The sequence below is a fragment of the Rhinatrema bivittatum genome, chromosome 8 (assembly GCF_901001135.1).
Source record: "Rhinatrema bivittatum chromosome 8, aRhiBiv1.1, whole genome shotgun sequence".
NCBI lineage: Eukaryota > Metazoa > Chordata > Amphibia > Gymnophiona > Rhinatrematidae > Rhinatrema > Rhinatrema bivittatum.
The window spans coordinates 218,773,834-218,794,370 of NC_042622.1; the positions used below are offsets into that span (position 1 = coordinate 218,773,834).

The following is a 20,537-nucleotide window of genomic DNA, read 5'->3' on the forward strand; positions in this document are numbered from 1 at the left end:
GGAGGAAATTGAGGTGGGAGGTCCTCTCCCTCCTCCGACGATACTGATTCGCGATCGAGATCGCCCAAAATGGCCGACTGCCCCAAAATGACCGCTGCCTCCGAGAACGGAGGGGAGGAGTGCCGCGGTCTGCCCGATTCTGAAGTTGCCTCCTGTCGTGGAGAAAGGGAGATACTGGCCTCGGCTATCTTTCGCGAGGGCCCCTCCCCCCCGGGAAGGCACCGGGAACAGAGGCCCTCGCGGGAAAGCCGACGACCCGGCTCCCCACACGCCGCACAAATGCTTCCTCGAGGCATGCTCAAATATAGAGAAACGGCGCGAAAATGGCGCGAAAAAGTCCCGGGTGACAAGCCACCCCTTCCGGAGACCACAGTGAGTGAGCAGGCTACCTTAAAAAAAAATCACCTCGGTTTTTTTTTAAACGCCTGAAGCGCTGCCACCAGCAGCCGTGTAAACTTGAAAACTTTTTTTTTTTTTTTTTTACTTGGGAGCCGGCAGAGGGTGCACCACACCCATAAAATCTAATTCTCCGAGGAATTAATACTTCTCAGGAGGCGGAGAGGGAGAGTGACCGGCCCACCGATGAATACTCCCCTCCTCTCACTGGGCTGGGCAGATAGAAAAACTCCGGGAAAAGGCTCCAGGGTAGTACCCTGCCTTGCCTGCTATGGCTCCAAAACTGGCAAAATTAGTTCTGAAATTTATAATGAGCTAGTCACCAAAAACTTTAAGCCATATAATTAAATCAAACCTGACAGGGAAACTTCCCCAACTACAGGAGATCAGGACCGCAGGTTATGCTCTCTCATCTGCTGGAGTCAGAGATATACTGAAGGATCGCAGGGGGCACACCAGAGTATATAGGGGGTGCCTTTTCAGTTTTCTCTCTGACTCCATCTGCTGGACGGGAGGCATAACCCAGCAGTCTGGACTGATCCTGGTACGTACAGGGAACTAGAATTGGAGCCAGAAAGGGAAAGAAATAAGTCACTTTCTGTAAAGTGACCAGTAGGGGAGTGGAGTCAAGATGGCAACCAGTCCAGTAACACTGTGAAGCTGCTCCAGCGTTCTGTTTCTGATTAAGCGGAATTTCTTCGAAAAAATGCCCACGAAACGCAAGGGGAAGCTCAGGACCTACCCCTCTATTCCTGCGCAGCCAGTGGGGCAGAAAACATTTGCACAATGTATCGCCCAAACAGCAAAAAAGGAGCTGGGAGGTCTGGCTGTCAGGTCACAGGGAGGAGAATGTGACCTGACCTCGGAAGAACTATCCCTCAGCCCCCTTGACATCAGACTACTTCTGGCAGTGCGAGTAACATAGACACCGCGTTTGAACGGGGGTTGCCAAGAGGAGATCCTAGCCGTCCAAATTGAGGAGATTGCTTCTATGAAAATTCTCGTACAAACCTCCATGGACAACGGAGAGAATACATCTGGAAGTGGAGTGGGCTGGAGAGAGATGGAAGGAGTAAGCTTAGATTCATTGTGAAATCTAACTTCTGCTTTAGCAAAGTCTCTTGCAGACTGCTCAATGAAGATTAATACCGTGTCTCAACAGCTAGAAACCTTGAACAAGAACTTTGAGGGACATAAAACTGAGACAATAGATAAAATTCCTGAGTTTGGAAAATGATGTAAAACAAATTAAAGAGGTCCAAGCTAATATAATACAGGACTGTGGTGCAGCTAACAGAAGAACTGAAAATATAGAGAACTTGCTGAGGCACTTAAACTTAAGGATCATAAACCTTCCTAGGGTAACTGGAGAAATTCCAAAAGTTACCTTAAATCGGTATTTCCATGAGATATTAGATATTGCCCGCAAATAAAACCCAGCCTCAACCGCCACACAAACACCCCGGATAAGGCCAACAGGCTGCTCACTTCTTTAAAGAATTTTTTTTTTTGTAAAATGGGCTGGGGATAAGAGGGGGGAGGGACTGGACCACTGGTAATACCCCTCCCCCCCCCCCCAGACACCTTACCTCCGAGGAGCCCCACGGGGTCACCAACCCCAGCTCCTTAAACCTAACGGGGGGGGGGGGGGGGGGGAATGGTCCCTCTAGGACCTTCCTCTCTAGGAGGTTGTGTCTGCTTGATCTTTAAAAAAAAAAAAAGAAAAAAAGATTAGGGTTAAGGCAAAGACAGGTCAAGACTGCAGGGTTTGCACCACCTCCATCTGCTGGAGACAGAGAAATACTGAGGAGATGCAGATGGCACACCAGGTTAAGAGGGGGTGCCTTTCAAGTTTTTTTCTGTCTCCATCTGCTGGAAGGGAGGCATAACCCACACTCTGGACTGATCCAGGTACGTACAGGGAAAGAAAAATTGGTTCTTACCTGCTAATTTTCATTCTTGTAATACCACAGATCAGTCCAGACCAGTGGGTTATGCATCCCTACCAGCAGATGGAGTCAGAACAAAAGCTTTTGGCACTGCTACATAACAGAGTGCCACCTGCAGTCCCTCAGTATTGGTCTGTCCCCAAGCTCACAACCAACATAACTAATGGGCAAAGGGAGTTGGAAACCAAACAACCACCAACCACTCGCCCGAAACGACAGAACAAAAAAAACTGCCACCTAACCACCTCGGCACCTACTCCCTTCTAGAACATCTGTAATAGGATCTAAGAAAAAAACGTTCAGCAGTCAAATCTTATATCTCAAGGCAGTCTTTTGGAGTCTGAAAAGAGGGTGGGCCTCTGGCCTGATCTGTGGTATTACAGGAACAAAAATTAGCAGGTAAGAACCAATTTTCATTTCCTGAACATACCAAGATCAGTACAGTACACCCTACACTGGGCGAGAACCTGAAAGACCCGCACACAAGACACTCTCCCCGAAGGATGATTCATCATGCGCCCTAACATCCAAGCGATAATGCTTGGTGAACGTGTGGAGAAAGGACCAAACTGCCGCTCTGCAGACTTCTTATGGCGACAGAAGCTGACACTCAGCCCAGGAGGTAGCCTGGGCCCTAGTGGAATGAACTCTCAGACCCAAGGGGACCTGATGCACTTGAGCAACATAAGCCGAGCAGATAGCCTCTTTAATCCAGCGCACAATAGTAGCCTTAGAAGCTTTGTCCCCCCTTCTTAGGTCCACCGAACAAGACAAACATGATCTAACCGCCGAAAGTCATTGGTGACCTCCAAATAGCGGAAAAGAGAACGGACATCCAAAAGATGAAGATCCCTCCCCTGCGAGGAATCACAAGCCCAGTGCGGAAAGGCAGGGAGGTCCACCTCCTGGTTGACATGAAAAGCAGACATCATCTTGGAAACAAAGGAAGGCACCATGCGCAGTGAGACTATCATCGTAAATCTGAAAGGATCATGACACGACAAAGCCTGCAACTCTGAAATCCGCCGAGCGGAACAAATGGCTACCAGGAACACTGTCTTCAAGGTCAAATCTTTAATCGTAGCCCTGCACAAAGGCTCAAAAGGAGCCTCACAAAGCACCCGAAGCACAAGATTTAAGCTCCAATCTGGACATAACTGGCAGACAGGAGGGCATAGATGCTTGACCCCTTTGAGGAACCTAGAAATATCTGGGTGAACCACCAACAACCGACCATGAAACCTGCCCTGTAAGGCACCTAAGGCTGCTACTTGGACCCAAAGAGAATTGTAAGCCAAACCCTTAGCCAGTCCAACACATGTGGAATCTCCATCTCCAAAGGGTCAACTGAGTGCTGGTGACACCATGCTTCAAATAGCTTCCAGACCCTAACATAGGCCATAGAAGTAGACTATCAACCCGCCTGAAGAGTGGCAAGGACCTGCTCTGAATATCCCCTCAATCGCAATCACCGCCTTTCAAAAGCCAAGCCGTGAGAGAGAACTGATCCTCCCGATCCAAAAATATGGGCCCCTGATAGAGCCAGCCGCGGGAGATGAGCCAGCTGAAGGGGACCTTCCAGTACTATTCGAACCAAGTCCACGAACCATGGACAACACAGCCACTCCGGCGCCACCTGGATGGCACTCTATGCATCGGAGAAGCCGCCCGATGAGAGACCAGGGAGGGAAGGCATAGAGAATTCCCATGGGCCAAGGGCACACTAGAGCGTCCAACTCTACAGAGCCCACCTCTCGACTGAAGAAGCATAATGTCTTTGCATTGGCCTGAGTTGCCATTAGATCCAATTGAGACTCGCCCCACCTGGCACAAATGAGGTTCCAAGCTTTGGGGGCCGGCTCCCACTCTCCCAGATCAAGCTGTTGCCTGCTGAGGAAGTTCGCTTGAACATTGTCCACCCCAGCGACATGCGATGTGGCGATTCCTTTGAGATGGCGCACCACCCAGGTAAACAAAAGCCTTGCTTCTAGTACCATCGCAAGACTCTTTGTTCCGCCTTGCTGGTTGATGTATGCTACCCGAACCATGGAGTTCTTGACTAGGGGTAGAAATGCTCGGAGGGCCAACCAGACAGCCCTCCTCTCGAGGTAGTTGATGGACCAGGACCTCTGTTGGCAAACATAGAGCTTGCGCTGATTTGTTCAGGAAAACCGCTCCCCAGCCTGATAAAAGTGGCATCTGTGGCGATAACCACCCAATTCAGCAGGTCCAAGGCCACCCCCCATTCCAGGTTGCTGCAGACTGACTCTGGAAGCAGAGACAATGGCACTTGGAACTGCTCCGACACGGGTATACACTGCAAACGGCCACAAATGAGCGAATGCCCATGGGACCAAATCCAAGGTGGAGGCCATGGATCCCAGGACTTGTGATGCCAAACCATCGGATTCTTCCTCTGAAGGAGGGCCTTGACCTGACCTTGCAACTTTGTTAATAAGGTCTGATGCCAGAGACACTTTGCCTTGGAAGATATCGAAGAGCACTCCGAAGTAAAGCAGTGACTGCATGGGCTCCAAGTAACTTTTCTGGACATTTATGACCCAGCCGAGTGACTGCAATTTGAGAATCACCCTCTGGACCTATTTTACACAGTCCTGTGACTTTGCTCGAATCAGCCAGTCATCTAAGACACAGGTGAACTAGGACTCCCTCCTTGCAGAGGAACGCCGCCACAACCACCATGACCGTGGTAAAGGTATGTGGGGCAGTCCCCAGACCAAAAGGAAGTGCTTGAAACTGGAAATGTTGATCCAGCACTTTGAATCGGAGGAACTGCTACGATCCTGGCAAATCAGAATGTGGAGATACACCGCGGTGAGGTCCAAGAACGCGAGAAACTCCCCTTTGCATACAGCGGCTACCACAGTCCTCAAGGTCTCCATGCGAAAATGGGGGACATGCAGACACCGGTTCACCTTCTGCAAATCCAGAATTGGACAAAAGGTGCCCTCTTTCTTGGGAACCACGAAGTACACCAAATACCGTCCCTTTCCCTGATTCGCCAGGGGGACTGGAACAATGGACCGGAGTTCGAGAAGCCATTGAAGGGTCCCCTGAACTGCCGCGCTCTTGGCCAGCAAAGTGACGCAAGACTCCACAAAGGCCTCCCACAGCGGGCGGGAAAACTTGAGCGCTTAACCATCCCATCCAAAACCTATCAGGCCAAGATAATCTTTTTCCACTGCGTGTAGAAGCTCGCCAAGCTGCCTCCAACAGCTTGTACGACGGAATGGGTGCCCCTGGCTTCATTGGGAGGTATTTCCATGTCCAACACCCTGGCTCGAGGACTCTGCCAGGGTGCCGACCTCCACAAAAGGACTGCTGATGCTCAGAGACCGGCCTGGGCCCCCAAAGAGCTGAAGACCTACCAGTGCGAAATCTGCGAGAATACCAAAGACGAGCTTGAGGGGAACAAACCTTCCCTGCAGGTTTCCTATCCTCCGGAAGCCCCTTAACATCATAGCGATATTAAGTTGGAGGCCCCAAAATTAAAAAAATAAATAAATAAATTTTAAGTCGGCCGGCAGCCCGCGGATCAGAAGATGGACGCTCATTTATGCCAGCATCTGTTTTCCAAACCCGTGGCTGTCAGCGGGTTTGAGAACTGCCGCCGGTACAATTGAGCGCCGGCTGTCAAACCCAGACAGCCACCGCTCCTTTTACCACAGGCCCTCATTTGCATACTCGATTACGCACACAGGAGAGTGGCCTGGGTGCACATTGGGAGAGCGGGTGCTCGCCTCAGAACGCCTGCTCTCCCGCGAATTTTACTGTATCAGCCCGAAAAGCAGGCTCTCTGCATGAGGCTGGCTCAAACAGCCGCCTCCAAACTCAGAGCGGAGACCTCAAAAACCTGTTTTAAGCTGAATCTCCAGCTTGCAGTCTTGTATATTTTTCAGCGCCACAGCGCCAGCCACGGGCATGGTGGTAGTTACGGCAGACACCGCCACCTCCACCTTTGGCACCTTCAGAAGATCCAAAACCTCCTGCAAGGAGGAGGTAGATCTTCATCATCGCTCTGCCCACTTTCAAGCCAGTGTCTGGCGAATCCCACTCCCGGATAACCAGTTCGCAAACCTTCTTTGGTAGCAGAAAAGAGGTCAGACCCTGTTTCCCCATCTAGGACCGGGTTAACCCCTTCGCTGTCAGACTGCTCTTGAGCCACCTTGACCCCCAGCACTTCCAAAAGCTGGGGGATAAGAAGTCTAAGCCGCTCACGCTTAAACAAGCGTACCACGCTAGGGTCATCTCCCTCTGAGGATATCATGGGACCTGGATCCAGGTAATCCTGGGTCCCATCATCCAAATCCAGCAGATGTCCCAGGCAGAGAGGGCCATCCACCATGAGGTTGACCAAGTCTGCGAACCACAGCCAACGTAGCCATTCTAGCACCACCAGTATTACAGGACCTTGGTGGACCTCTATGCTCCAGCTTACTTTTCCCACGAGGGGCCATGGCAGGAACACAGGGTAGCAGATGCTGCAGCCAAGGAAGGACTAAGGCATCCATTCCCTCTGGACTGTGCTCCCTTTGGCGGCTGAAGAATCGCAGAGCTTTTGCGTTCCATGATGTGGCCATCAGGTCCAGGTGGGAGGTTCCCCACCGACTAAATAGAAGCGCCACTGCCTCCTCAGGAAGTTCCCACTTCCCCGGATCCATGTGTTGACTCCTCAAGAAGTTGGCCTGAATGTTGTCCACTCCTGCGATGGGAGAAGCTGCTAGGCGGGAAAGATGTATCTCTGCCCAGGCCACCTATGGTCCATCTTCTGAGAAACATGACAACTCTTTGTTCTCCCTTGACCATTGATGTCCACTACAGTGGTTGCATTGTCAGACAGTATCCGAACTGCCTCACGATGGACAAGGGGGAGGAAACACTTCAACACCAGACGCACCGCTCTGGTCTCTAAGCGATTGATCGGCCAGGTTGCTTGCAACTGTGTCCACTTCGCCATGCCGATTTCATCTGACACACCGCGCCCCAGCCGGAAAGACTGGCGTCTGTAGTGACAATTACCCATTGAGGGACATCCAAGGTTACCCCTTGTAACAAATGATCCAGGCTGAGCCACCTGGCCAGACTGTCCTTGGTCCTCTCCGGCAGGATGGCTTGAAACTCCTGAAACACCAGCTTGCAGCAGGAGAGCAAGGCTCTCTGGAAAGGTCGCATATGCAGAAAGGCCCAAGGCACCAGATCGATAGTGAAAGCCATAGTGCCTAGAACCTGAAGATAATCCCAAGCTGTGGGTCGAGGTAGAGAAGTGAAGCGCTGTACCTCATGAGAGCCTGGGCCCGATCTGCATGCAGGAGTACCTTGCCCACAGTGGTTATCGAAACATGCTCCTAGGAAGTTTAGGGACTGAGATGGGATAAGGCTGCTCTTGGAGAAATTGACCACCCATCTGAGGGATAGGAGATGCAACACTGTCAATCGCGCACTGACACTGGGTCAGGGACTTTGCCCTGATGAACCACTTGTACAAATAGGGGTGGACCAGAATGCCTTCCCTTCTGAGGGCTGCCGCTACCACTACTTTGGTGAAAGTCCAGGGAACGGTCGCAAGGCCAAAGGGCAGGGCCTGGAATTGAAAGTGTCCCAGAATCTTGAAGCGAAGAAAGCGCTGATGCGCCTTGAGTATGGGAATGTGAAGATAAGCCTCAGAGAGATCCAAGGGGGCCAGAAATTCTCCGCTATCACTGAGCGCAAGGTTTCCATTCTGAAGTGTGGGACCCGGAGGGCTTTGTTGATCTTGAGATCCAATATTGGGCTGAGGGAGCCCTCCTTCTTGGGGACCACAAAGTAGAATGAATAATGGCCGGACCCCTCTTCCTTCGGAGGTACCGGGAGAATTGGCCCAAGAGCCAGAAGCCTGTTGAGTGTCTGACGTACTATGTGTTGTTTCTAAAGCAGTCCACAGGGAGAAAAGAGGAATCTGTCTTAGAGGTCGAGCAAATTCTAAAGCGTAGCCGTGCCTTAGAATATCCAAGACCCACTGATCTGAGGTAATCTTGACCCACTCCTCGTAGAAGAGGGAGAGCCGTTCCCCCTATCCTGGGGATTGAGGTGTGGGTCGGCATGGCTTCATTGTGAAGATATGGAAGCAGCCCCCCGGGCAAGACCATCCTGGGCCGGTCTCAAAAGGAATGAGACCAGGACTGAGAATGTGAAGAAGGCGGATGATGTGCAGCCAGTCTTGATGAAAACCGACTCCAGAAAACGGCTTCTGGTGGAACTGAACTGTCTAATAGATTGTGGCCGATCCACCGGTAGCCTATGCACCTTATTTTCACCAAGGGACTTGATAAGTTGATCCAGATCATCTCCAAAGAGTGGTTTCCCTTTGAAGGGCAGAGAACCCAACTGCGTCTTGGAAGAAGAATCTGTCAACCAGATGCGGAGCCAGAGGAGGCACCTGGCCAAGACTGCCGAAACCATAGATCTGGCTAGAACACAGGTCATATAGAGCATCTGCTTCATATGCAACCACGGCCTCCAGGCGGTCGGCCTGTTGCGCTTCTTCAGGAGCAGCTCCTGGACCCATCCGAAGCCTGCTCGTTGTGTGAGGGAGCTAAAGATCACCGCTCTGACTCCCAGAGCGGACACCTCGAGCTTCCTATCCTGCAGAGCGGCTCCTCCAGTCACAGGAATGGTTATTTGCTTGTGACAGCAGATACAGCTGTGTCTACTTTTGAGAATACTGAGGAGCTCCAGAAAGTTGTCTGGGAGAGGGTATGGTTTATCCATAGCTCTGCCCACCTTAAGAGAGGCTTCAGGGGGAATCCCATTCCCTGGACAACAGTTGAAGTGGAGAATGAGTAGGAAAGGACCCAAGGATGTAGACCTGCCAGCGCAGGGTCCCCCTTCTTTGCCAGTGGAGTAGGCCCAGGAGGATCCTGTGGAGCCTCAATATCTAATTCCTACAGGACATATGGGATGAGAGGGTCCAACTCATCCCTCTGGAAGAAACCCAGTACTCTAGGATCATCCCATCCCCTTCCATGTGAGCAATGGGAGAGGGTTCATCCAGGTCTGGGTACGGAGACAGACCCTGGGGAGGAGGATTCAAACTCCCTGGAAGATGACCACCTGGACCCTGGAAACACCTTGGAAAGTCCCAGAGCCCCCTACTCCCTGAGGGGCCCCAGCAGCCATACTGCTTTCTTTAGGAGGCCCTGATGCTGAAGCCTGCTGCTGACCCAATCTGGCCAGATTGTACTTTTACTTTGTAAACTATTGTGATGGTGAAGCCAATAAAATAAATAATGCCTGTCGAGAAAGGAACCAAGGGGGGACCCCCCACCCCACAGATGAAGAAGGGGCTAGAGGCAATAGCAGTGTCAGAATCAGCGGCAAGAATGAAGAAATGGGGTCAGGAGTCTCTCCTGGCTGCACAGGAGCAGCCAGCTCAGTATCCAAGATGGCCACCACCATTCCTGCAGTGGGTGGGATTGGGGCTGGCCTGTGCACCTCGAGGCACACCCGAGAGCATGAAGCAAGTCATCCTGCTGGCTGCGAGGGACCCTCCCCACCAGGGAGGCACCTCACGCAAATCCTCTCACGGGAGAGCCATGAACCAGGCTCCCCCCTTGAACTGCATCTCGAGGACCACGGCATGGGGATGGTGGAGGAGCAGGTCACAAATCCTCCAGTATGTAGCTATGAGGAGCAGGAAAAATTTTTCTGCTTCAGAACTGATTCTTCCTCTCCAACCAGAGGTTTTTTTTTTGTTTTTTTTTTTTTAACCACACAGAGGAATACCACGTCTCTGTGGAAGCTGCCCCGAGGCAATCTGCTTCTCAGGGCAGCGGATCATCGCAGCAATGGGGGGGAGAGTTGGACCACCAACTTGCACCCCAGAGACACAAACAGTAAATGTAACCTGTGAAGTTAGAAAAATATAACACTTACCCCTGCAAGGCATACACACGAAGGGGAAACTGTAAAACAGCTCTGCCTGCAAGTTAGATTGTTTGCCCCTAGCCAAGGAGCTGACTTTTAGATATTAGTACAAAGATGTCTTTTGTGAACTCTGTCAACCTTGATCCATCAAGAAAAGGAAACAAAGAAATTAGAGAAAAGATCCCTAAATCTAGCTTTCCAGAATTCTTAGTGGGGATCTGAAGTTCAGCCACTCATCTGCTGGAGTCAGTAAAATACTGAAGGGTAACAGAGGGTGCACACCTTTTGAAGTTCTGACTCCATAACTCAGTCTGGATTGATCTGGGTGCTACAGGAAGTAGTGCTTCTGAATTTTTTTTTTTACCACAAGCAATCCACAGGAGATGTATGTCTACCATCTGCTGCAGATAATACTGGTAGGCTTATGTCCTGGCAGGACTATGTCAGTGACATCAGTAAGTCTCCTTTACTGTCTCCATCTGCTGCTAGTCAGCAGGAAAATATTCTGGAACAAGTCAGCTTGCCCTTTTATACAGAACACTGAACACCAATCTGGCTCATATTGCCTCTGTGTACTTGGTACACAGAGGCAATATGACATGAATCCAGAGGCAATCCAGACATGGATTTCCTTCCAGATAGTTAAGATGTTATAGTACCATTGGAAGCTACTTTACACAAATTGTTAAACAAAAAACTCACCACCTGTCAAGTTTAACTCAAACTGCATGACAATTATAAACTTTTATTTTTAAGATGCAAACATTCTGAAGTAGATCAAGATTAAACTTCAAACAGATGTTATACAAAGGACTGTATAGGCAAGTGCATCTTCAGTTCACATCAATTTCTCTGCCAACGGTGAATGCACCCCCAGCTGTGCTTGCATATACACCATCTGTTTAAAAACAAAAACATACTTAAACATAAGGCACAAGTAAGTTCCTTTCTAGAAGGAACCATGTTAAAAGTTCAAATGAACTCAAACAAAATGACAGCAAAGAGGACCAAACAGTCCATCTAGTCTGCTCAACACACTCATGGTAGCATCAAAAGGATCAGGCTTATTGGTCCCGGGGAGGGGGGGGGGAAGGAGGAAATCAGCAAGTGACACCCCCCCCCCCCCCCCCCAATTCCTACTTGTTTTCCCAGACCCCCAAAATCCAGTATCCTCATTGACTGTCAGAGTCAGATTCCCCCCCCCCCTATTTTTAAAGCAAAGAGCAAGATTGGAGCTGCACCAACAGCATGAAGGCCCACCAGCCAAGGGTAGCAACTGCCACACCCCTATGCACTTCCTTCTTCATTGCCATCCTTTAGTTGCTAAAAAAGGACCCCCCCTCAAAAAAAAACTGAGGGGTTTATGCACCTGCCACCATCTGCTAGAGACAGAAATACTGAGTAATTACAGGTGGCACCAGAGATTATCAAGCAGCTTCAGTGAAGCTTTGTCTCCATCTGCTGGCAGGGATGAATAAACCCAGGAGTCTGGACTGATCCAGTGTTTTATCCCATGCCCCTTTCAAATGTAAGACTTATGACAGGTTTTGCAATAAATGCATTAAATATAAGGTATTTTACTATACAGTTTTTGCCGACAATGTCAATGTCTGATATCCATGCAGAAATTCAAATTAATGCAGCCATCTTAAAGTGCTCTGGACTCCAACAGTAGAGTACCAACTTATCTATCCTTGTTTCTCCAAATAAGTAAGGACTATTACCTGCAAGACAGCTTCATCTTTTAGACCACAAGCTGTAGCTTTTCAATCTGCCAAAACAGAAGGACATTGTTACCAACCAAGCAAAACAAAGTTTGTTACAATTCCCTCCTGCAACAACATGTTTGCAACTCCTTCACAGGTACACTTCATCTTCTAGGCAGTGTAATTTGGACAGTTATTTGTCATGGTCATGCTCAACATCTTTGGATCTCTCAGCAGACTTCACAATAAGCCGGGGGAGGGTTGCTTCATGGGAAGTGGAAGTCAATATAAATAGTAGTAATTGTCACTCTTACATTTGTTAGTCATATCTGGGGAAAAAAGGAGCAAGGTTAACATGTACTGATCTTCAGTGCTACCCACCTCCCAAAAGTGCAAGAAACTTCTCCTGCTTCAAATTTCCATCAACTAGAGCTTCATGCCATCTGCTGTTCATAGTCAATCTGCCAAAATAGAAACTCATGTTACCAAACAGAACAAGCTTCCATATTGCAATCCCCTCCCTGTAACATGTTTGCAATTCCAATTCTAGGCAATATTATTTGGACTGCTTAGTTACACAGCCATGTTTAAAACCTCTGGATCTCCCAGCAGACTTCACAGTAAACCACTGGGCAGGGTTGCTTCATAAGAAGCAGAAGCCGATATAAATGGCAGCAATTGTCATCATTAAGTTTACAAATTGTATCCAGTAAGGTTCAGTAGATGGATAAAAATCCAAAACTTGTTCTTATCCTTAAAATGTATCTTTTCTGCTAATGCTCCTACTAGAATGACAGCAGCACAAATATGACAATTGGTACTTGTATGATATGGGAGAACAATTGCATTCAGCAATGGCTTTTTTTTTTTTTAAGTCTGAATCTGTCAAAGAGCATTTCACAGGCACATTAGACTCAAATGAGCTCAAGAGAAGGATGCGGACATGAGCAAAAGAGTTACCTCGAATTACAGGACTATTCCCACATATGAACTAGCCAAGAGCAGCTTTCGTCTCAGAAGTTTCACTGGAGGCACAACACTTCTTTCGCCAAGGACACTGCTGTTTCCATATGCTAGCAGAGGATTCTTAGAAGTTTAAGGCATCAACAAACCCAAACTACCAATTCAGTCTTACATGCCCCACTATTTCTAAACTAATGGTCTTAACTGATCAATTTCTTTTAAGCCTTTTTATGTATTTTACTCAAATGCCAATTACTGTTTGTGATGTTTAGTTATTCAAGGTTTGGGATTAAGCTACAGTCACTTTGCCCCAGAACAGTAGCATTTAATTTGGTTTAGGGGATGGTGTGGGGGAATGTTGATATTTATCTTCCCCTTACATCCTTTTATTATGAAATTTAATAAATCTATGGACTTGCTACTAAACGTCTGTGGCATGATCTCCCTGCTCATGACCCACAAGAATGGGCTGGATCTTTCTTGTTCAATCCTACAAGATGTAGAAGGGGCAAGCTGAACAATCCATTTCTCCTGAGCAGCACCTACAGGGCAAGTGATTCTGGCAAAGTAGAGACCAAAACGTTTACTAAGGGATTTGGACAGACTCAAGGTTTATCTACATCTAGTTCAGGCATAAGGATTGTGTTGTGCATGAGATGTAATTGTCAAGAGAAAAGTTAGTTTCAGATGGTCTTTTAATAGGCTTCGTGAAGCCAAAAAAATACTGAATACAGGAATCCTTAATCACTTTACAATATAAACTGAAAAAGGCATTTCTTCCAGCAAAATGGACAATATAAACAAACATTTCAGAACTTGTGGAACGTTTCCATATCTATTCTTGGGCAGATTACATTAAAGTAAAAAAGGTTCTCTGCAGTCTACACATACAAGTAGCTTCTCTTTAAATGTACCAAGGTGCTTTATCTTTACACATATACACTCCAATCCCACCTTGCTAAACTAAAGGAATGATATAAAAGTCAAGAGGTATAAATGCACTTGTTAAAAAAAATTCACAGCTTGTTCAGCTTCCGTGAACACTGAATTAAGGTCCTTAGGACACAAAAAAACTGTAGTGCTTTTCAAAAACTAAAAACACTCAAAACAGGAGCTTTCTTTTAAGGAAAACTCTGAAATGTCTGACAAGTCAGAAGCTGTCAGGCTGTGTTTAACATCAGAACAGTTACTACAAAGAAAGAATTACAAGTAGAAGTACTACACAATAACGATTCAGCGCAGCTCCAAAAATCTTTATAAACACAGCCATTGGAAGGACGATCTTGAGCCAGGAAGGATTTTTACTCGTGAGTAGCTGAGGACAAGAAGCAGGCAGAATTGTAAAGGCACTGAAGCATAGTGACAAGTTCCAGCATTTAACTCCCCTAAGTTTCATCTGTGAGGCAATTTCACTTTGTCTTAGATCTCCCCTTCCCAGCTTAATACACTAATTAGAGCAAAGCATAAGCAAAGTCTTGATGAAATGCTAAATAAGCTCTCATTCAAAACTTATTCCTACTCATGCACTATACCAAGATTAAAAAAAAAAGATCTGTTCAGAAACCTGAACTTGAGGGAATCACAGGAAAGTGCGCAAGTATTGAAACTTAGTTACTCTTAGCCTTCAGTACAAGGCCACACAAGTTTAAAGTGCATATATCCCACCCAAAATGTGTGGCAAGAAAAAAATTATATATATAACTTACCATAACTATCATAGCTATCTCTATATGAGCCTCCTGAACGATCACCATAGCCCCCCTGATTCCTGCTGGAAGAATAAATCAATCATGTTCACAAAATGAGTCATGACTTTGCATTCTAGCCAAGTGCAAATGATTTACATTTCCATGCTATAACATCATAGAATTATAGTGTCCATCCGTAAGTTTTAAAGGACTAAATACTTACCTCCCATAGTACTCTCGGGACCCACCATATCCACCACTTCTAGACTCAAACCTGCTGCTTCCATAACCTCTGTCTCCACCTAAAAAAACAGTAAGACTTTAGTATAGATCCAACAAGCCATGAAATAAGAATTTCTGTATAAACTACTGGGGGGGGGGGGGGGGGGTGGAAACCAAACATAACTGCTCACCTCGTCCTCTGCCACCACGGAAAAAGCCTCTTCCTCCAGAAGAACCACCTCTATAGCCACGATTTCTGTTGTCTGATGATTGACCTGCCTGGTCAACTCTGATTTGACGACCATCAAGTGTCTAAAATTAAATTAAAAAAAAAAAGCACAGAAGTAGCTAATATACAAGGACAGCAGTATCCTAAAAAAAGGATATATATAACTAGGAAGACCCCAAAAAATAAAAAGTGCATACAGTTTATAAAACGAGTCAAACCTGGACTGGTCACCTTCAAGATAACACTAGAAAGATAGCAAGCTAATATCTAGTTTTAAGATAAACTCCTACTGAGCTAAAATTTTCATGCAGCATACCAGAAGTAGTTTTGTTTTTACATCTAAACATTAGAAAAGTTAAACTGTATTAAACGCCAATATGGTAATGACCACATACCTTGCCGTTCATTGCCATCAATGCATCTTTAGCATCATCTGCATTCTCATATGTGACAAAACCAAATCCGCGGGATCGCTGGGTTTCTCTGTCTTTGACCACAACCACTAGAAGACAGCAGAAACCAGTATCTTAAGTAAAAAAAACACTTTGCACGATGGGTAAAGGCCAAGTATTCGCTAACATCCTACTAACTCACCTTCAGAAATCTGTCCGTATTTGCAAAATACTTGCTCCAAAGATTGCTCATTGGTATCAAAACTTAATCCGCCTATAAAGAGTTTTCCTTCGTTGGAGGCCATTGTTGTAACGGTTCTAGGGGGGAAAAAAAAAGGAAATGAAATCATGAACTCTGCGCACGCGTACAACAGAAACCGCGCCACACAGGTGATCTCCTACCCACCGTCTCGTCCGGTGGGCGCAGCTAGGCAGCGCCATTTTGAGAGCCATATCTCAATCTCAGACAAAGCCGTAACGAGAATCAGATGAGTTTTTCACTCGAAAGATAGCAACCCGTTATCGCGAATCCTGGCAACGGGTGGCAGGGAACCGCGCCATTGAGCCTCATGCCCCCATTACCAAGCTCACAAAAAAAAAACCAAAAAAAAACCCCACAGCCGGGAGGGCACCAGCGTACATTTTCACTCGAACTAACGCCGCAATCCGTTACCGCCACTACTGGCACCAGCTAGCGGTGAAACCGCTCTGGGCATTTCTACCCCACCCGCGTTTTTTGTTTTTAGCCCTCCTGTTCTTCAATACAGTGTAACCAGCCCCCAGGCGCTCCCGCGCCACCCAGCCGTACCGTATGTGCAGCAACTGTACAAGACAGATTCGATCAGAGCTCCAGGTAGGAAGAGGGCGAAAAAGAGGCAAGCGTTCTTTATATAGCGTTCTTCGGTCCGCCCATCTCATTAATATGCGCCAAGACGGTGCTTTCTCTTCAACCAATTAGATTCTGGAAGGAGTAACCTCTAGCGTTCTACGAAGATGAATGAATAGTCTGGGCGCTTGTAACGGTTTTTTTTTCTGTTGCGTTGGGGGATGGGGGCTTTAACAGACAAAGGCGACATGCGCTGAGACTTTCAGTCTGAGAATTCTCCCACACTGCACCTCTGGCAAGCTAAGATTTCGTTCCCCAAAATACCTCATTTTACCGTCTCAGACCGCGCACGTCGGTGGGCCATTACAAAATTGTCCCTCTTCCCTTCTCACTTAGGGGGCCATTACCCGAGAGCCCCCTTGTCCTCCCTCAAGAACACGTGCTCTATGGAGCCATTAAAGAAACCCCTCCCCCACACATCCCGCAGCTAGGGCCCGTTACTAGAAAGCTCTACCTTCCACAAAAACGATGGGGCCATTACAAGAGAGCCCCTCCTCCCACATATCCCAGGCGCGCGGGGGGGGGGGGTTACCAGGAAGCTGCCCCCTCCTACGCACCGAGAGAATCCTTGCACCTTCCCCAACACTTCCCCAAGGAATGCCCCCTCCCTTTCCCTCACGCACTGTGCTACAGGGGCTGTTACAAGAAAGCCCCTTCCCTCACACACTGTGCACCGCAGGGAACTGTCACCTGAGAGCCCTACCCCCACACACCAGATAGCCCCCCCTCCCCCTACACACTGCAAGCCCCAAAGTCATTACAAGAGAACTCCCCTCTCAACACATACCCCAGGGCAGTGGTTCTCAACCTTTTTTCTGTCGGGGACACACCTGACAGATGGCTCTCACATGCGTGACACACTGAACACATGACTATCACGGGGCTAAATGTAAACATATACTCTGTATCTACGGCATCCACCCTGACCCCCCAACAATGGGTGCCGAACAGAACTAGGACATTCCCCTTTCAATTTACTATGCAAAAAATATAATTCTGGTGTCATCTCAGTAACAGCAACATAAACAGTTTTTATGCGCAATAGCCCTCCTTATGAAAAAACAGTAATTTACCACCAATACATGTCCTATTGAGAAAACACAACAAATAATATTGATACAAATGCCTACATGCTAGGAAAATACTTCACATCGGTCACACATAGAATCGACCTTCACCAAGTACAGAAAGACCTCAAATTACAAATATGGAGACAAACTGGAATGGAGATCCAAAACAGCCACTCTGCATGCAGTGCAAAACTGAAGAAATGGAAACAGGAATATAGTACCTAATAGGCTCTCAGATCTGAAATAATGTGCACAAACTAATGCGCAAAAAGTTACCCCTGCATTATGAAACTCATTTAAACAGTAACAATCCTACCTATGAAAAGGCAACACTACAAATATTTAACCAGGCCCTAAACAACAATACACCTCCTATGAGGAAAACAGAACAAGCCAAGCTGCTATAGATCCCTACACAGAAACTACAAGAATACCTTTAACTGGGTCACACATGCAGAACACAAATAGACCCTCACCAAATACAGAATAAAGTGACCATCTTGTTAATGATTTTGTTTTTCCATTGTTGCACTGCATAAACTGTCTGGCTTCTTGCTGTTTCCAGTTCAGTTTTTGTCCCCATATTTCTATTTATACATTTCTCAAGTAATATAAAATAATTCTAAAACTAGAATAATAAATATAATAAATGTATTCCCTGTTCGATGTAACTGCATTCTTACATGCATGTTAATGTTATAATGTAAACCAAATTGATATGTAACATTGCTACATGAATTTCGGTATATAAAAATGTTAAATAAATAAATAAATAAATAAATGTTTCAAAACAGCTGATAAATAGAATAACATCCGATCATTAAAAACTTACAAACAGGCTGATACAGTGCAGTGCGCTCCAGTGGAGCGCACTGTTAACCCGCAATTGGACGTGCGTTTTGGACACGCTAGCTTTACCCCTTATTCAGTAAGGGGTAATAGTGTGTCCAAAACGCGCGTCCAACCCCCCCGAACCTAATAAGAACATAAGAAAATTCCATACTGGGTCAGACCAAGGGTCCATCAAGCCCAGCATCCTGTTTCCAACAGTGGCCAATCCAGGCCATAAGAACCTGGCAGGTACCCAAAAACTAAGTCTATTCCATGTAACCATTGCTAATGGCAGTGGCTATTCTCTAAGTAAACTTAATAGCAGGTAATGGACTTCTCCTCCAAGAACTTATCCAATCCTTTTTTAAACACAGCTATACTAACTGCACTAACCACATCATCTGGCAACAAATTCCAGAGTTTAATTGTGCGTTGAGTAAAAAAGAACTTTCTCCAATTAGTTTTAAATGTGCCCCATGCTAACTTCATGGAGTGCCCCCTAGTCTTTCTACTATCCGAAAGAGTAAATAACCAATTCACATCTACCCGTTCTAGACCTCTCATGATTTTAAACATCTCTATCATATCCCCCCTCAGCTGTCTCTTCTCCAAGCTGAAAAGTCCTAACCTCTTTAGTCTTTCCTCATAGGGGAGTTGTTCCATTCCCCTTATCATTTTTGGTAGCCCTTCTCTGTACCTTCTCCATCGCAATTATATCTTTTTTGAGATGCAGCGACCAGAATTGTACACAGTATTCAAGGTGCGGTCTCACCATGGAGCGATACAGAGGCATTATGACATTTTCTGTTTTATTTACCATTCCCTTTCTAATAATTTCCAACATTCTGTTTGCTTTTTTGACTGCCGCAGCACACTGAACCGACGATTTCAATGTGTTATCCACTATGACGCTTAGATCTCTTTCTTGGGTTGTAGCACCTAATATGGAACCCAACATTGTGTAATTATAGCATGGGTTATTTTTCCCTATATGCATCACCTTGCACTTATCCACATTAAATTTCATCTGCCATTTGGATGCCCAATTTTCCAGTCTCACAAGGTCTTCCTGCAATTTATAACAATCTGCTTGTGATTTAACTACTCTGAACAATTTCTTTCCAGATCATTTATAAATATATTGTAAAGTAAGGGTCCCAATACAGATCGCTGAGGCACTCCACTGTCCACTCCCTTCCACTGAGACAATTGTCCTTTTAATCCTACTCTCTGTTTCCTGTCTTTTAGCCAGTTTGCAATCCACGAAAGGACATCGCCACCTATCCCATGACTTTTTACATTTCCTAGAAGCCTCTCATGAGGAACTTTGTCAAATGCCTTCTGAAAATCCAAGTATACTACATCTACTGGTTCACCTTTATCCACATGTTTATTAACTCCTTCAAAAAAGTGAAGCAGATTTGTGAGGCAAGACTTGCCCTGGGTAAAGCCATGCTGACTTTGTTCCATTAAACCATGTCTTTCTATATGTTCTGTGATTTTGATGTTTAGAACACTTTCCACTATTTTTCCTGGCACTGAAGTCAGGCTAACCGGTCTGTAGTTTCCCGGATCGCCCCTGGAGCCCTTTTTAAATATTGGGGTTACATTTGCTATCCTCCAGTCTTCAGGTACAATGGATGATTTTAATGATAGGTTACAAATTTTTACTAATAGGTCTGAAATTTAATTTTTTAGTTCCTTCAGAACTCTGGGGTGTATACCATCCGGTCCAGGTGATTTACTACTCTTAAGTTTATCAATCAGGCCTACCACATCTTCTAGGTTCACCGTGATTTGATTCAGTCCATCTGAATCATTACCCATGAAAACCTTCTCCATTACGGGTACCTCCCCAACATCCTCTTCAGTAAACACCGAAGCAAAGAAATCATTTAATCTTTCTGCGATGGCCTTATCTTCTCTAAATGCATGTTGATGGCCCTATTAGGTATTCCCGCGCGATACAGAAAGTAAAATGTGCAGCCAAGCTGCACATTTTACTTTCAGAAATTAGCGCTTACCCAAAGGTAGGCACTAATTTCTATGGGCACCGGGAAAGTGCACAGAAAAGCAGTAAAAACTGCTTTTCTGTGCACTTAATATCATGGCGATATTAAGTCGGAGGTCCCGAAAGTAAAAAAAAGTAAAAAAAATAGAAACAAAAAATTTGAAATAGGCTCGCGGGTCGAAAACCGGAAGCTCAATTTTGCCGGCGTCTGGTTTCCGAACCTGTGGCTGTCAAAATCGAACCTGTGGCCGGCAAAATCGAGTGTCGGCTT

At 46.5% G+C, this 20,537-nt stretch overlaps 1 protein-coding gene across 5 annotated transcripts; it reads right to left on the reverse strand.

The window, feature by feature from the left end:
- Nucleotides 1-10,976: 10,976 nt before the first annotated feature.
- LOC115097470 (cold-inducible RNA-binding protein-like) lies at nt 10,977-16,434 on the reverse strand. Of its 5 annotated transcripts, none has more exons than XM_029613336.1 (10): nt 16,277-16,434; nt 15,671-15,786; nt 15,472-15,578; nt 15,039-15,159; nt 14,849-14,927; nt 14,644-14,705; nt 12,935-14,252; nt 12,356-12,435; nt 11,993-12,039; nt 10,994-11,166 (listed from the first exon to the last, which is right to left on the reverse strand). In XM_029613336.1, the coding sequence occupies exons 1-7, from the start codon at nt 16,384-16,386 to the stop codon at nt 14,239-14,241; spliced, it is 609 nt and encodes a 202-aa protein (XP_029469196.1). In that variant the 5' UTR covers nt 16,387-16,434; the 3' UTR covers nt 10,994-11,166; nt 11,993-12,039; nt 12,356-12,435; nt 12,935-14,238. The 5 variants fall into 5 exon arrangements, with proteins under 5 accessions (XP_029469199.1, XP_029469198.1, XP_029469196.1 ...); XM_029613334.1 differs by having other exon boundaries at nt 14,644-14,708; nt 16,277-16,433; XM_029613339.1 differs by lacking the exon at nt 12,935-14,252 and having other exon boundaries at nt 10,977-11,166.
- Nucleotides 16,435-20,537: the final 4,103 nt, after the last annotated feature.

Coding starts and splice junctions, on each gene's coding strand:
- LOC115097470 (XM_029613334.1), bottom strand. CDS start 16,386: ATGAGATGGGCGGACCGAAGAACGCTATATAAAGAACGCTTGCCTCTT. Junction 15,160..15,471: donor TGATGGCAATGAACGGCAAG/GTATGTGGTCAT, acceptor ATTTAATTTTAG/ACACTTGATGGTCGTCAAAT. Junction 14,928..15,038: donor CCGTGGTGGCAGAGGACGAG/GTGAGCAGTTAT, acceptor CTGTTTTTTTAG/GTGGAGACAGAGGTTATGGA.